General features: G+C 31.9%; 1 protein-coding gene across 1 annotated transcript; it reads left to right on the top strand.

Moving 5' to 3' along the window:
• Positions 1 to 13,480: 13,480 nt before the first annotated feature.
• On the top strand, positions 13,481 to 14,156 carry LOC145596974 (uncharacterized). The gene is made up of 2 exons (XM_081653162.1): positions 13,481 to 13,764; positions 13,847 to 14,156. Exons 1-2 carry the CDS (start codon positions 13,481 to 13,483, stop codon positions 14,154 to 14,156), a joined length of 594 nt encoding a protein of 197 aa, XP_081509288.1.
• Positions 14,157 to 15,478: the final 1,322 nt, after the last annotated feature.

Genomic DNA, 15,478 nt, shown 5'->3' on the forward strand with positions numbered 1-15,478 from the left:
TTTAGATAATTGGCACATTTTATGCCGGGCAAAGTTTGGTGGAGTTGGCGGGGAATTCAACTTGTGACTTTGAGGTCATGAGTTCGAGCCCCGCTAATTACAAATTGCTTGGGAGTAGGAGGATTCCCTTACTTTGCCCCTCTACTTTCAAGCGGTGACCTGTGGAGCTTGGGTGGCTAATCCTATAACATGTAATGGTTTAGTAGGGTTCTTTATCTTACGTTGACAAAAAAAAAATTGGCAGACTTTATATGATACGTAGTTTAAGAAAATAGTACGGATTATATAGGAATTAGATTATCTTGTTTGGTATTGTTTACTGTTTTTTAAAATCAAAAAACCAAAAATTGGAAAAAAGGCGTTTTCAAATTTTAATTGCTAGTTTTCAAAATTATAACGATTTAAAAAATTTAGACTACTTTTTTGATTTATTCTATGACATATATAATATTATTTTGAAAAAGAAATAACAAATAAAATAGAAAATCACACTCCGGACAAACGAATCCTATAAACATTTTTTGTTTATTTGTTATAAATGGATGTTTGCTGGATAAATGTTATTACATTAATACCCTTAGCCTTACGATATAAAACGACAACACTACCCTAAGATAAACATTAAACTTGAATTTTCTCCTTTTATCCCCTCTCACCCGCATCCCCCCCGAAAAGTTATTACATACACCCAGGTGCAGCGTGCACCCGACTAACCCAAACTTAGTTTTTATAGCTCTTCACTTAATGATTAAATTAAAATACTCATGTGTGGCTAGGTGCACCATGCATCCGGGTGTATATAACAATATCTCATCAATTTCTTTCTTTGTTTACAATTTTGCAGATGAATAAACTCAAATTTCTAATATTTCTATTTCACATATTTAGTCTCTTTTTTTTTTTTTTTTTTTTTGAAACACTTCACATATTTAGTCTTGACAAAGAGATTTTCATGATATTCTGAAAATATTTCCACTCCTCTTAATTAGGCTCTGTTTACTTCACCTTTAAACAATAATACTCAGTAAATAGTTTCTGTACAGTAAAAAAAATTTATACAGTAAAAAAATTTTCACTTCGGTAAAAATCTGTAACTTAATAGAAAAATTTAATAGAGAATGAGAAAAAACAATTTGAGGTTAGCAAAAATAATTCCAGTTCTATAAAAATAATATAAGCTCAGTTAAAATAATTTTAATTCAACGTAGATAAAGTGAATTGAATAGGACCTCTAGTTTCTTCCCAAATAAACTCCTTTCCCTCTCTTAAAAAATCCATCAACTATATTGAATAAGAAAATTAATATATATACATAAAGGGAGTTTTTGTTTGTATAGAGCCATGTAGGATGCATTTATTATCCTAAATTAATTTTTAACCAAAAGTAAATGCATTTATTATCCTAAATTATTAATAAAAACATTTATATTTTTCATAATGAATTAAAAAGACTGAAAACAAATTCATATTATATTGTATATTACACATACAAATGTATGTGTTTACATAGATAGATTTTTCGAATTTTGATATTTTATATCCCATATTAAATAATTTAATTTAAATTGATTAATATTTTATTTTAAAAGTCGTAATTTTTTTTTTTTTGGTTACAAAAATCAAGCGGGGTTAATTAATTCAGTTGCCTTGAACTTAGCTCCACCCTTGGATGAAAGGAGAGGAACAGTGTATGATATGTCATGATATTTTAAACCTTTAGTTTCTTTAAATTAGGTTGCTTGTGTGAAGAGGATTTGTCTGTAGCCCAAGTATATTGTGCTGATTATGGGTTTAAATTAAATTAAGTGGCAATAAAACATGTGAGATATGCAGCTTAATAGCTCACAACGTGTTAATTGGAGAGAACGAATTAGTAGGGCAATCGAGCGAGGCTTAGGATCCACCTCCTCCACCTTAGACTGAGCATTTCTAGTAATTTACATTTTGTGATAGTGTGTATGAGTTTAACCTTTGGCATGTCTTGGCTATACCACTTTACTATAAGTACTTATTAGGCTGAAATTGAATTGGCTATACCACATACTTTACTATAAGTACTTATTTGGGTGAATTTGAAGCTTATGAATTGAACTTTATCGTAATTGTCTTTATCGTAAATGAAATTATTATCCTAAACGAACTATTAATAAAAACAGTTATTAAACTTTCATAATGACTTAAAAATCCTAAAAACAAATTCATTTTATATTATATATTATTTATTGCACATATATACACATACAAATATGTGTATTTTACATTAATAGATTTTTCGAATTTAGATATCGTATTTCCCATATTAAATTATTGAATTTAAATTAATTAGTATCTTTTGTATTAATTTTTTTTTTCTTTTTTTTTTTTAATTACAAAGATCAAGTTGATTGCCTTGCACTTAACTCCGCCTTTGGATGAAAGGGGGAATTAGTGTAAGATATGTGAAGATGGGTTAGACCTGAATTTGGTTTTAATTGAATTGGGTTGCTTGTGTAAAGAGGATTTGTCTATAGTTAATGCACATTGTGCTGATTATTGGTTCAAATTAAATTGAGTGGCAATACAACATGTGAGATATGCGGCTTAATAGCTCGCAACGTGTTTATTAGAGAAAACGAATTAGTAGGGCAATCGAGCGACGCTCAAGATCACTTCCTTTACGTCATAATTTTTTACATTTTGTGAAAGTGTGTATGAGTTTAACCTTGGTCATGTCTTGGTTATACCACTTTACTATAAGTACTTATTAGGGTGAAATTGAAGCTTATGAATTGAACTTTTATCTTAATTGTCTTGTCTCAATTTTTTCCAAAAGTAAATGAATTTATTATCCTAAATTATTAATAAAAACATTTATATAAACTTTTATAATGACTTAAAAATCCGAAAAATAAATTCATATAACATTATATATTATATATTGCACATATTATACAGATACAAATATATGTGTTTTACATTAATAGATTTTTTGAATTTTGATAGTGTATATCCCATATTAAATAACTCAATTTAAATTAATTTGTATCATTTTTGATAAAAATTGTTGTAATTTTTTTTTTTACAAAAGTTAAGTGGTGTCAATTAACTCCGTTGCCTTACACTTAACTCCGTCCTAGGATGAAAGGGGGAAACAATGTAGGATATGTCAAGATGGGTTAGACCCTGAATTTGGTTTTCTTGAATTGGGTCACTTGTGTAAAGAGGATTTGTCTATAACCCATGTACATTGTGCTGATTATTGGTTCTAATTAAGAGGCAATACAACATGTGAGATATGCGGCTCAATAGCTCGCAACGTGTTTATAGGAGAAAACGAATCAGTAGGGCAATTGAGGAAAGATCAAGATCCACCTCCTCCGCCTTAGATTGAGCATTTCTAGCAAAGCCATAATTTTTTACATTTTGAGCAAGTCAAGGAATTCAAGAAGGATACGAGCAAGCCACTTCCAACTGCTGCCGAAGACGAAAAGCAAAAGCTTATTGCTGATCCCCTTGCTGGCATTGCGCCTTCTCTTAACCACTACCTTGAGGTTGCTATCGATGCTCTAAAAAACATTCAAAAAATTGTTAACCAAAGGCCTAAAGTCTAGAATTCTCGCTTCTCCCATCGTTTGAGTTATAGCATGATACGCTTGAATTGTTTGTTTGTGTAGCAATAAAATTGTCTTCCATGCATGTGTTTTCATTGCTATATCTTAGGTTTTCAATTATTTCCAGTCCATGAAGGCATTTATGTAATGTTTAATTGTTTATTATTTATTCAGTTCTTTTTATGTTTTATTTCCCTTTTATGAAATTCTCATGTTTAATTAGTATTGTATATGTTTCCTAATTAATTTATTCATGATTTCTCTCTGTCTCTCTCAATTATTGTGTGATTCGCTCTAAATCTCTAATTCGCTTTTCATCATACTGAATAAAGCTTGTTCAAAAGAAATTTTAATACGGATCGGAGTACTAATAACCAATTGTTAGAGCATCTACATTGGTTGAGTAGCTTACAAGTTTTCTCTCCAATTTTAACTCGTCTACATCATATTTCACTAACTTGAGTCACTATTAAGAGTCACTCATTTACTTTTTTCACAATGGTGAGCTAGCTTGCTACAATTAAAATAATTGTTTTATGTTAATAATTTTGGGCAAAAAAATTAAATGAAAATACAAAAAAAGTGCCACTTGTCATCTTCTTGTTTGTCACTGGGCTTGTATGCCAAGGCGGTTGGTGACTTGGAAGAGGGAGGAGCCTCATTCCAGGAATCACCTTTCAGTCTTTCACAATGGTGAACTACCTTTAAATAAGAGATAGTATTGTGGGGAGGGTATTGAGTCACCCATTGTGGGTGCTCTTAGACCGCGCACTTTAGTACTTGATCCCCTAAGCTATAAAAATGCTCAAGTGCAGAAAATTTCTCAGCGTATACCTACTAGAGAGGTTTTGATGACTAGCAAACTTTGATTACATGCAACATTTTAGATATGTTTTAGATATGTTTTCAATACCAAATAAATAGGTAAGAATACCAACTTCAATAGTACCAAAATACCAATCAAGGTGTTCACAAAATTGTTATTCCCATACTAAATTGATTGGTATTAAGCTATGTCAATTTTGATCTTGTTTGGTATTTAGCCGTAGATTTGGTATCAATGCCAAGTTGCTAAATTTAGTAATCAAGTATATCTAGAGAATCATAGGACTTTTAGGGCGTGCAAGAAACCTGAATTTAAGTAATATTATCGTATACCTAATAACAATAATAAATTTATTTGGTCCAAAGAGACTACGGTTTGACTAGTTAAAAGACTCAAATAAATACTAAGCAAGTAACAAAAGTAATTGTGAGAATTAATAACTAATGGGATAAATAAAGCGATTAAATCTAATAATATTATAAATCAAATGCTAAAAACATCCAAGATCAAGAATCACCGCGAATACAATTAATGCAATAATCGTTCGACCCCTAACATATAATTCAATTGATTAATGAGGAGAAGTAATCCCTGAATAGTACCAATGGTCTCTCCTGAGTTATCAATGGCTTCCCTAATCACAATCAAGCCTACTTCCGTGGAACATGTAGATTAAAGACTTTGAGCACATTACTCTAACTTCGTAATCATCCATTTAACTACTCCCGTGATGAACTTTAAACCCTTAATTGATTTATTCAAACTCGTCAAAACCCAACTCCCGTTGCGATTAAAACAATAATGGATTAATAACAATACTAATTATCTCTTATCTAGTATTGGCAAGAGCACAATCAATTAAGCATATCAATTGCAATTATCATTAGAGAATTTAAAAAATTAAATCAAGCATTATTAATCATACTCGGGTTCCGAGATCTTGGAATAAGGAAACTACTCACACATATGAATGAAAACAATAAAAAGAATTAAAGAAAACATAATTAATAATAAAAGGAATTAAAGAGAATAAGAAAATACCAAATCTTGAATTACGAGAGGTAAACGAAGAATCTTGAATTACAATAAAAATAAAGTCTAGAGAGAAAACTAGGGTTCTAAGATGATAGATAATGAAAGTATAATGCTAAAGGGTATTTATAATAAAGCCAAAAGATAGGATAGAATAAGGAAAGAAATCGGATTAAAACCGACCTAATTCGTCCAGGCAAGGGCGTGTCAAACAGGACATGTCCGTGCCTAAAGTAAGAAACATTGGTTCTTCAATTTCCAGTAAGACATGGGCATGTCAAATTCTGACATGGGCGTGTCTCGCTGGAATGGAAATCATAGTAGCAATGACACTCGTAGAGACACGGGCGTGTCCCACCTTGGCATGGGCGTGTCTCGCTGGGCCAACTCTACTCGACGAGGCATGGGCATGCCTCAATTCCGAGGCATGCCTCATGTAAAACATCAAATCTAACTTCCTGCCTCTTCAAAACACATTGACATGCCCATGTGCTGTGTGACATGGGCATGTCTGGCTGGGATTTGGCTTCTTCTCGCTTCAACATCCAACATTGGCCTTCAAAGTGAATTGCAAGCTATGATCAAAATCCGTAACTTCATAAAACCTTCATATAGCCTCGTTAAATACTGAAATACATCTAAAACAACGAATCTACCCATAAAAGCATCTTATGATCACAACCAAACCAAATAAAAGCCAAAATAAGCTATGAAGAACTAATCTAGACTTAAAAACTACTTAGGACTCTAAAAACATGTACTATACACGACTTATCAGTGAACAAGACAAGAACAAACAAACAATAGATGTACAAGAAACTTCAGGAGAAGACTATTGAGGAATTACAATCTTTAATTGTATGATATAGAAGAAGACCCTGGCGATTTAAACAAAATTATGAAAATAATTTCAAAAAACGGGGTTGCTTCTAATAACAAAATAGAAGGAAATAATTATGTTTCTTTAGAAGAGGATATACTACGTATATTTATATATATATATCAACAAATGTGATCAATAAATTAAAATTTGACTATTTAGAATTTTCACCTACAGATTTTATTTTATTTATTTATTTATTTTTTGGTAAATAAGATTTTTTATTGCACCAAAAATGGAAAACACTCAAGTTTCCCAAGAATACAAACTACATAGGCTGACACAGCCTATAACAACCTCTACAGATTTAGGTATTAAGGAGAAGGGACCAGAGTTGTACACGACCAAGACCAGTTCGTGAAAACTACCTTGTTTAGTGTCAAGGTCATGCCAAAACAAGTGCCTAAACAAGAAGAAGTAGCTCTAGCTTGAACCTTTAAGCAAAATTGGTTATAAGTTCAAATTTGATGAAGTTAGAGATATACAAGATGTTCCAAACCAATGAAAAAAAGGTATGAGTATGTAGTGTACATAACTTAAATATTTAATGGACACTGAAAATTTCTTAAATTACATTGAGAATAGTTTCTGGCTGTGTAGAGACTGGTAGTGATGATATATCACATTAAGAGTTACCGAGTCCCTACTAGAATGTTTAGACTACCGTGTCAATATAATATCTATTTATTTGTGGGTATCATAACCCCTTTAAAGACAAATGAGAAGCCGATAGGTAGCCCAATTATAAGTTGACATGTTGCATCTTGCTCAACTAATAAGGCCATATATGAGCATGACACGTGGCCTAAGAGAGACATCAAACAATGAAGAGCTCAAATCCCATTAAAGGAAGATATCTAACATAAAGCATACCTTAACACACGTGTTAACCACGTATAGAGCAACTGATCTTCCTAAGTTATGAAACCATAGGAGCATGATCTCCCACATATTATAAATATCCTATAATACTATGATGGGAAGAAAACTTCACAATTACAATAGGCACAATGCCCAAAATATGCTCTCTGTTCTCTTTACTTTCTCTCTTTAAGTTCCGCTGCGGATCTCTGATAAATCGGGGATTCGTATTCTGCAGGTGTTTAGGCCGTACGAGTGTTGCATTCCAGATCTGTGTGTCGAGGGAATTCATACCCCCTCTTCAGATTATCCCAAAAATCACTAAAACATTACCTAAGTCAGAATTAATTGGAACCAGAGTGGATCTTAATGAGGAACGAATGGAATACCAAAGAAAATTAAGTAATTTATCCATCCGTTATATGAAATATATGTTGAAAAATACATTATGGAATTCGAGGCATATTGTTATAAAATTGGTGAAAATGAGACAAATCTTGGAATGTTTTAAGATAAAATATCAAGTCCTCTTAATGGGAAATTAGGGAAAAAATATCAAGAATTGAAAGAAAAATACATAGCTAGGGATACTCTAGGTAACAAATTAAAAGGCTTTTCAAGAAATTAATTGAAAAGAAGTAGAAGTCATAGGAACTCAGCAAATAAAGAGACAATTTTTCATTTGTTGGGACTTCCCATATGACCGTGGATGTGAAAGAAAAGTTATAACACAAAGAGAAGTTATTTATAAGAAAAATAAATTTGATAGTTTGAGATGAAGACGCCTATAGGAAGAAATATTATAAGCATAAGTATAGAAAGCGCAGTTGATTTTTCTGGAAAAATAGCATAATGTCCTAAGATAAAGAGAACATGCAAGTTTTGGTCTTGTGGAGAATTATGATATGCTAATGAATGTAAGAAAGCCTTAGGTATTTGGGATTTCATAGAAATACCAAAAGATGAAAAAAAAAATTCCTGAAACTAATAAAGCTTAGTTAGGCTATATCCAAATGGGCAGATGTTCAGGCTTAAGAATTGCTTTGTGTAATAACAAATAAAATATTGTAGGCTAAAGATAATGAAAATAGTAATGAAGAACAAGAAGATATCAAAATAAATAACATGATGGAGGAAGAAATATGACCAAATTCTGAATTAGATGATGAAGATAATAAAAAGCAAAATGACTGTAGGTCAACTAGAGAGAGCTAGATATTCAATTGAAGAAAAAGATCTAGATCAAATGAACAAAGAAAGCTAAAGATAAATATATAAAACTCATTTCCTTAGATCTAGGATTAAGTATGTATGTGAGTTGTGGCGGATCTTCTAAGGGGCAAGGCTGGGCTTGGCCCCCCTAGATTTTGATCCAAAATTTATTATCTTCTTAGGCTACTTTAATTATAATTAGCGTCTTCACAAGCAAATAAAAATACTTGCGTTTCTAAATAGTTAATGGCATTTTTCATCTTTCTTTAATTATGGCAATGTTAGTTGTTAGAGATTTCATACTTAATAATGCAACTTTTATATCGTTAATTTTTTTTAGTTATACTTTAACGTATACACCATATATAAGTCATGCTAAATATAATGTTTTCATACAAATCAAAATTTGAATTTGTTTTTTTTTTTTTGGTCGGTTGACGGGTCGCTTTATAATACCTATCCAACATGTTATGATAACATTTATATATTAGTAAAAATAATGTCATGATAATACATGAATCACGATCGTGGATATAGTTAAGGAAAAATTGAACTTTAATTCGATTGACTCCCAAAAAAAAAAGTTGTCAAGATCCGCTGTATGTGAGGAAATGAAGGAAATATAGTGATTGAGGATTGCGAAAGGAAAGCAGCAGTAATCAATCTTTATCATTAATTGGAAAAGCATCAAAAGTCGTAAAGAAATTAAAAAAGGAAAAATTTGGATAAGTTGTATTGGTGCAGTGCAAATATATACAACTCCTTACAAGACTTTAGCAATGATGTTAAATGTTCTTCTTTGTTAAGATATTAGACATAAAAGAGTTCTATATATGATCTATAAGTTAGTAGTATCACATACAATTTAAATCAAGAGACTGTAAGTTATATATGATCAAAATTTCTAGTAACATATGAAAAACAAGTTTCATAATAATATATGTCATTAAATCGGTATTAATATAGTATTTCATAATATAAACATTTTGATTTTATATACTAATATTTAGTTATATAATTTAAGGTCAAATTAAAGCGTTGAAATTTGTGTCAAGTTTGACTATGTCAGTTATTTTGAGATGAAGGGAGTACACTAGTTTTTTTAATTTTCATATAATACATACAATATTTCATTGTCGTAAGAGCAAGAAAACTTTGCATTAAAAATTTTAAAAGAAAGTTTTACATTGATATTTTATTGGACTTATATTTGGTCAAACCCTTTAGAATTTAGATAGATGGTCAAATCCTTTTTTATAAGAGTTTGACCACAAACAAGTCCAATAATATTTCATCGTAAACCCAACTAACAATACATGGAGTAATATGTACATATATACTAGTCACCGTTCAACTCTTTCTTCGATGTGGGACAAATTCACATGCATTTAAGGAGTATTTTAACACGCTAATATATATTTACCTGTTTAGTAAGATTTACTTACTGCAATTAATGTTGTGAAGAAGATTCTAGGCATGCTTGCTAATGGATTTCAATGTATCTATTAAAAGGCGTTCATAAAAGTGTGTATGTGCCATGTGTATCATTTCTTACATCGGTATAGCGCCGCATCATCATTCAAGAACCTTTAGGTTCATGCCACAACATCATCCAATGATCATAATTTAAAATGCATGCTAGAAGATTTGAACCCCAAAACTCATTGAATGGAAACTACATGTATCACCATTTTAGCTAGAATTGATTCATGCTCTATTAATCCATATTTTTATATAAATACATATATGTATTAGAATGTAGATTAAATTATTGTTGTCATTGTGTTATAATTTACCCACGTTAAAAAATTTGTAAGTCTTTTAATTAAAGCGTCTAATATAAATGATACTACCTCCGTTTTTAAATACTTGCTCCAATTCTATTTTTTGCACTATTCATTTATCTTACTTTGACTAATGGTTGTAATTTATATATAAGAAAAAATATAGTGTTGTGGGTACTTGTTGGAATCGTCTCAATGAATAGATTATTAACTTTCAATTGATAGAATTTATACTTATTGATAATTAAAGATATTATTGATCAAATATTAGCATCGGCACATGTGTCCAAGAGAAATGGAGCAAGTATTTAAAAACGGAGGGAGTAGATTTAAATATTTGGCAATTGCTGCTTTAAATGACATATAATTATAATAACCCTGTAATGTTTAATTGCAGTATATGGTTAATAAGGGAAGTATTAAAAATTTAACTTTTATAAGAGTTTGACCACAAACCAACCGAGGATAGATGAAGTACATTAGAATAATATGTTTGTCATCTTCAACCTAAAAAAAAAATACAAAAAATCTCTCGCCTCTCCTCTCCTCTTTTATCCTCCTCTCTTCTAGGGTTTCTTCAAAACCTTGGCCGTTTAGGCCGGAAATAGTCTAATTTCTTCGGAAATTAGACTATTTTCGACCCTTTTCCCTTAATTTTATTTAGTTTTGCTATTTAGGTTTCAATAAATCTACACAAGTAGTGTAGATATTCGTCCGTCTCCCTATGGTGGAGTCTTTAGTTTTTGTTAGTTTAGTTGTTTGTTTATGTTCGTTTAGGGTTTGTTTGTGTGTTAGGGGTTATCAAAAAGGTAATATCTTTTGTCCTATTGTCAGTTCTTTGGTAAAGATTTGTTCGGGATCGCAACGGTTGTCAAGTTTTCAAATGTGTTCAGGCGAATCAGATGAGAATCATCCTTACGCATACAACATATCGTTAGACTGTCTCTCCGAAAAGGTTATATATTCCAGCGATATGTGCTAGAGATGTACCACAGTGCAAGATCTTTTCAACGATTGTAGCTTTGATGAAGGAAACCCTAATTTGATTCAATTTTATGTATTTGTTAATTTAGATTTCATTTGTAGATGGCGTATGACTTTTTATTAATGAATTGATTTGTTTCAAAAAAAAAAAAACTCTTTCTTCAACGTGAGACAAAATTCATATTATATAACTAATATAAAAAATTGAATATTTTAGCCAGCCCACACGACACTTGACATTCCAACTATTCGCGAAGTGTTGCGCCACGTAGGCAACAAGTAAACTTTAATATGACACGTAGGATTTATCTAAATATATAATTGTAAAATAGGATAAAAAAGTTAAATAGATTCGATAGGATAAATAAATTATTTTAGAGTTTTATTTTCAATAATATTTGGATAAAATTTTGGTTTAGAGTTTTATTTTCAATTAAAAAATAATATTCTTATACAGATGGCGGATCCAAAGACGTACAAAAGGAAAAAGTAAAAAATCAAATAGACTTGTGATTATATATACCCATTCTCTTAACTCTTAACATGCATGCAACCAGTCTTTCCTAGATATTCAGAGAAAATGAAAAGAGACCACAGTTTTAGAAGACCATTCTTTTTGGTTGTACATTATTAATATCCATTAACGGACAAGAAGTTCAAGTGATTATTAATCCATGTGTAGAAAATTCAAATAACATATACAATATATTTTAAATAAATTAAATGTTTTATTTTAAAAATCGATAAACAACTCGGGCTTCACACGGGACACCAAACTATTGTGAATTTATCTTAGATAGATGGATAGAAATTTAATGGACGAGTAGATATTTAATTAATGATTAAGATTTCCCTCAAAAAAAGAAATAAAAAATAAATAATAAATAATAAATAATTAAGCCAGTTTATATTCATGTTTTTTTGGTGAAATGATTACTTTTAATAAAACAAAATTACTTTTATTGAAATAAAACTATTTCTATTAAATTGAAATTATTTTTATTGGTTAAAAATTATTTATATTGATTTTTTTTATTGCATTTGTTATTTGAAATTATAACTTTACATGAAGGATACGTTACTATGTTAACTATCCAGTGTATGTTTTTTTTGGTGTTTAGAGAGCCATAAAGGTGGATGATGAGAAACAATCTCATGATCTCTAAAATCAGGAAGAAAGCTCTCACAACTTGAGCTACTCCTTACTCTCACCCTCCAATATATGTGATAGCAAAGTGAAATGGTGATGATGAGTACACACTTAGTAGTAAGCTAACAACTATAATGTTCGTTATTAACTTCAAAATGACTTAAAAGGTGATTTGGTAAGTGTAACACTTATTAAAACACGGAGGGTATGTATCTTTAGGTAGAAAAATATTTCTTAAAGATAACAATTTTTTAGTTAAAAATAAATAAGAATTATAAAGGTAATAGATTAGTCTTTGCCTCACAAAAAATATCAAAAAAAAAAAAACTAAAAAAAAATTAAAAGTAATAGATAAGTCTTGATTGTTTGGCAGATTTTAAGATGGGTTTTAACCTCTTAACATGGAGAAACTGAGGGGGATATTTATACAAACTGGGGGTTAGGACTTAGGAAGCCCAAAGTCCTAGACTATACAACAATCGATCGTACGTATGACGTGTGCATAAAACATGTAGGTAGCACGAAACACCTGAGAAAAGTGTGATCCGCAATTGTGCATAGCTAGATGCGCAGGGCACACCTCAATCAAGCTCCAAAGTCTCTTCTTGGGCGTGTCTTTAAAGCAAAGTACTACCTTAATAATGATTTTTTGGACTCCTCACTTGGTTTGGCAGGGAGCTTTTCATGGTGAAGTATATGGTCGTCTAAAGCACTTGTCAAGGAAGGCACTATATGGAAGGTGGGTAATGGTCGGACCATAAATCTTTGGGGGGATCCTTGGATCGCTGACTCTAAGGGGCGATTTCTTTCCAGCACGGTTTCAGCAAACTTGCAATGGGTGAGTGACATTATTGATGAAGATAAAGGAGAGTGGCACCTTGACGTAATTGAAAGTAATTTCAATGAGAGGGATAGGCGTAACATCCTTGCCATATCGATTAGTGAATCCGGGCAAGTGGGTGAGTTGTGCTGGGCTTTCTCACAGACAGGGGACTACACCGTTAAATCATTATATATGCTTGGAAAGGAGTGGATTTCGACAATTTCCATCAAGCATGGGTGGAAATTTGGAAAGCCGACGTGACCTCTAAGGTGAAACACTTCTTCTGGCGCCTCTGTTCAGGTACTCTCCCCACTCGATCTCTCCTTCTTCACAGACACATGATTGAAGATGCATGTTGTCCGTGGTGTGGGGCTGTTATGGAAACTGCTGAGCACGCCCTTGTGGGATGTCTGAGAGTTAGAGAGCTATGGTCAAATTGTAATTGTGACCAAATGGTGGACTGGAGTGCTACTTTAACACTCTGCGATCTAGTGGTCAACTGGAAGTCACTGGACAGTAAGGTGAAGCAAAGGGGCATGTTTCTTGCTTGGTGCATTTGGGGGGAAAGAAATCACAAGATTTTTGAGAACAAGATTACACCAAATGAAATTCTCACCCACGGGTACTCGGGTATGTGAAGGAGCTGAGTTCAATAAGTATGCTACCCATATCTATAAAGCTGTGACTCCCTTTCCCATTAGCAGTCCAAACAAATGGCTAGCACCCCCGAGTGGCTTTGTCAAGATTAATACGGATGCTTCTCTAATAGACGAAGGTTGGGTTGGCTTGGGTATTGTTGCTAGAAATAATGAAGGGAAAGTTCTATGGGCTGCCACAATAAGATCGAGAGCATTTTGGGCCCCTGAGATCGATGAAGCTAAGGGGATTCTTCAAGCTCTGAAGCTGGGCATTAGGTATGGCTGCAGTGATATAATTTTGGAGTCCGATTTCAAGATTATCATTGATCGTCCGTCAAAGGGACGTGTTTTACGACCATCTCAACCAAAAGCTTAAACTGATGGTTGAGGACCAGGAATATGTTTTATACTCTATCACCCCCCCTCACATGAAAAGCCCTTTGGGCTTGAAATGTGGATGCAGCTCAGGCCCACCCATACCTGCTACGAATTAATTCCACTTTGAAGGAGGGGTGGATGAGATTCGAACCCGTGACCTCTATGTCACGTTGGCTCTGATACCATGTTTTACGACCATCTCAACCAAAAGCTTAAACTGATGGTTGAGGCCCAGGAATATGTTTTATACTCTATCAGGACGGAGCAAGGCACTCGTCTGATCTTGACACAGTTTAGGGAGATATTTTTTCATGTGTACGAAATTTAATTCTGTTATTTGGTCTCATGTAAGATAGGATGGCTAGTGTTGCCCATTTCTTAGCTAAGCTTATTCCTTTTGGGGTGGAACAAGTTTGGGAAAACTCTTGCCCAAATGATGTTACCTCCTATGTACTCATGGACTCATTGTCTCTTTGATTAATATAAGCTTGCATGTTTTCAACAAAAAAAAAAAAAAAAAAGATGCGTAGGGCACACTTAATTAGTTGTCATCCCTCTCTTTGCTCAAAGACGAAGGCTTTTTCTTAACTCTAAAGTATTAAGGGTTTCAATAGGTTCGAAGAGATATTCTAAGAGTTTAGAATAGACCATGTTAGCATGAGGGCTGGTTATATACATACATATATATATATATATATATATATATATATATATATATATATATATATATATATATATAATGGTCCGATCCACAACAAGCTAGTCATAAGCTTGACACGGCTCAAGAGGCACTTGATTAAATGGACCATAGATTGTACATAGGCTTCATTAACAAAAATTGGCATGAACCTAAAGCATAAACATGACAAGTCAACATGTATCTCAACCCACTTGTTCTTAACCTATACACCAAATCTTGATTAAATGGACCATAGATTGTACATAGGCTTCATTAACAAAAATTGGCATGAACCTAAAGCATAAACATGACAAGTCAACATGTATCTCAACCCACTTGTTCTTGACCTATACACCAAATTTATAATTTATATATAGTTTATAAAATAATATATATATATATATATATATATATATATATATATATATATATATATATATATATATATATATATATATATATATATATATATATATATATATATATATATATATATATATATATATATATATATATATATATATATATATATATATATATATATCATAGCTTGTGAAATAGAGAGTCAAATTTTGATTTCTATAGAAGCCCTCACTTTATAGAAATCTAATAAACATGATTTGATTGATATATGGTTGAAA

Source organism: Chenopodium album, chromosome 20 (genome assembly GCF_948465745.1).
Source record: "Chenopodium album chromosome 20, dcCheAlbu1.1, whole genome shotgun sequence".
In the NCBI taxonomy this organism is placed as follows: Eukaryota; Viridiplantae; Streptophyta; class Magnoliopsida; order Caryophyllales; family Amaranthaceae; genus Chenopodium; species Chenopodium album.

What these genes read in the sequence shown, in the direction of transcription:
- LOC145596974 (XM_081653162.1), top strand. Translation starts at nt 13,481, where the DNA reads ATGATTGAAGATGCATGTTGTCCGTGGTGTGGGGCTGTTATGGAAACT. An exon ending in AATGAAATTCTCACCCACGG is followed by an intron (nt 13,765 to 13,846) that starts GTACTCGGGTAT and finishes TCCCATTAGCAG; the next exon opens with TCCAAACAAATGGCTAGCAC.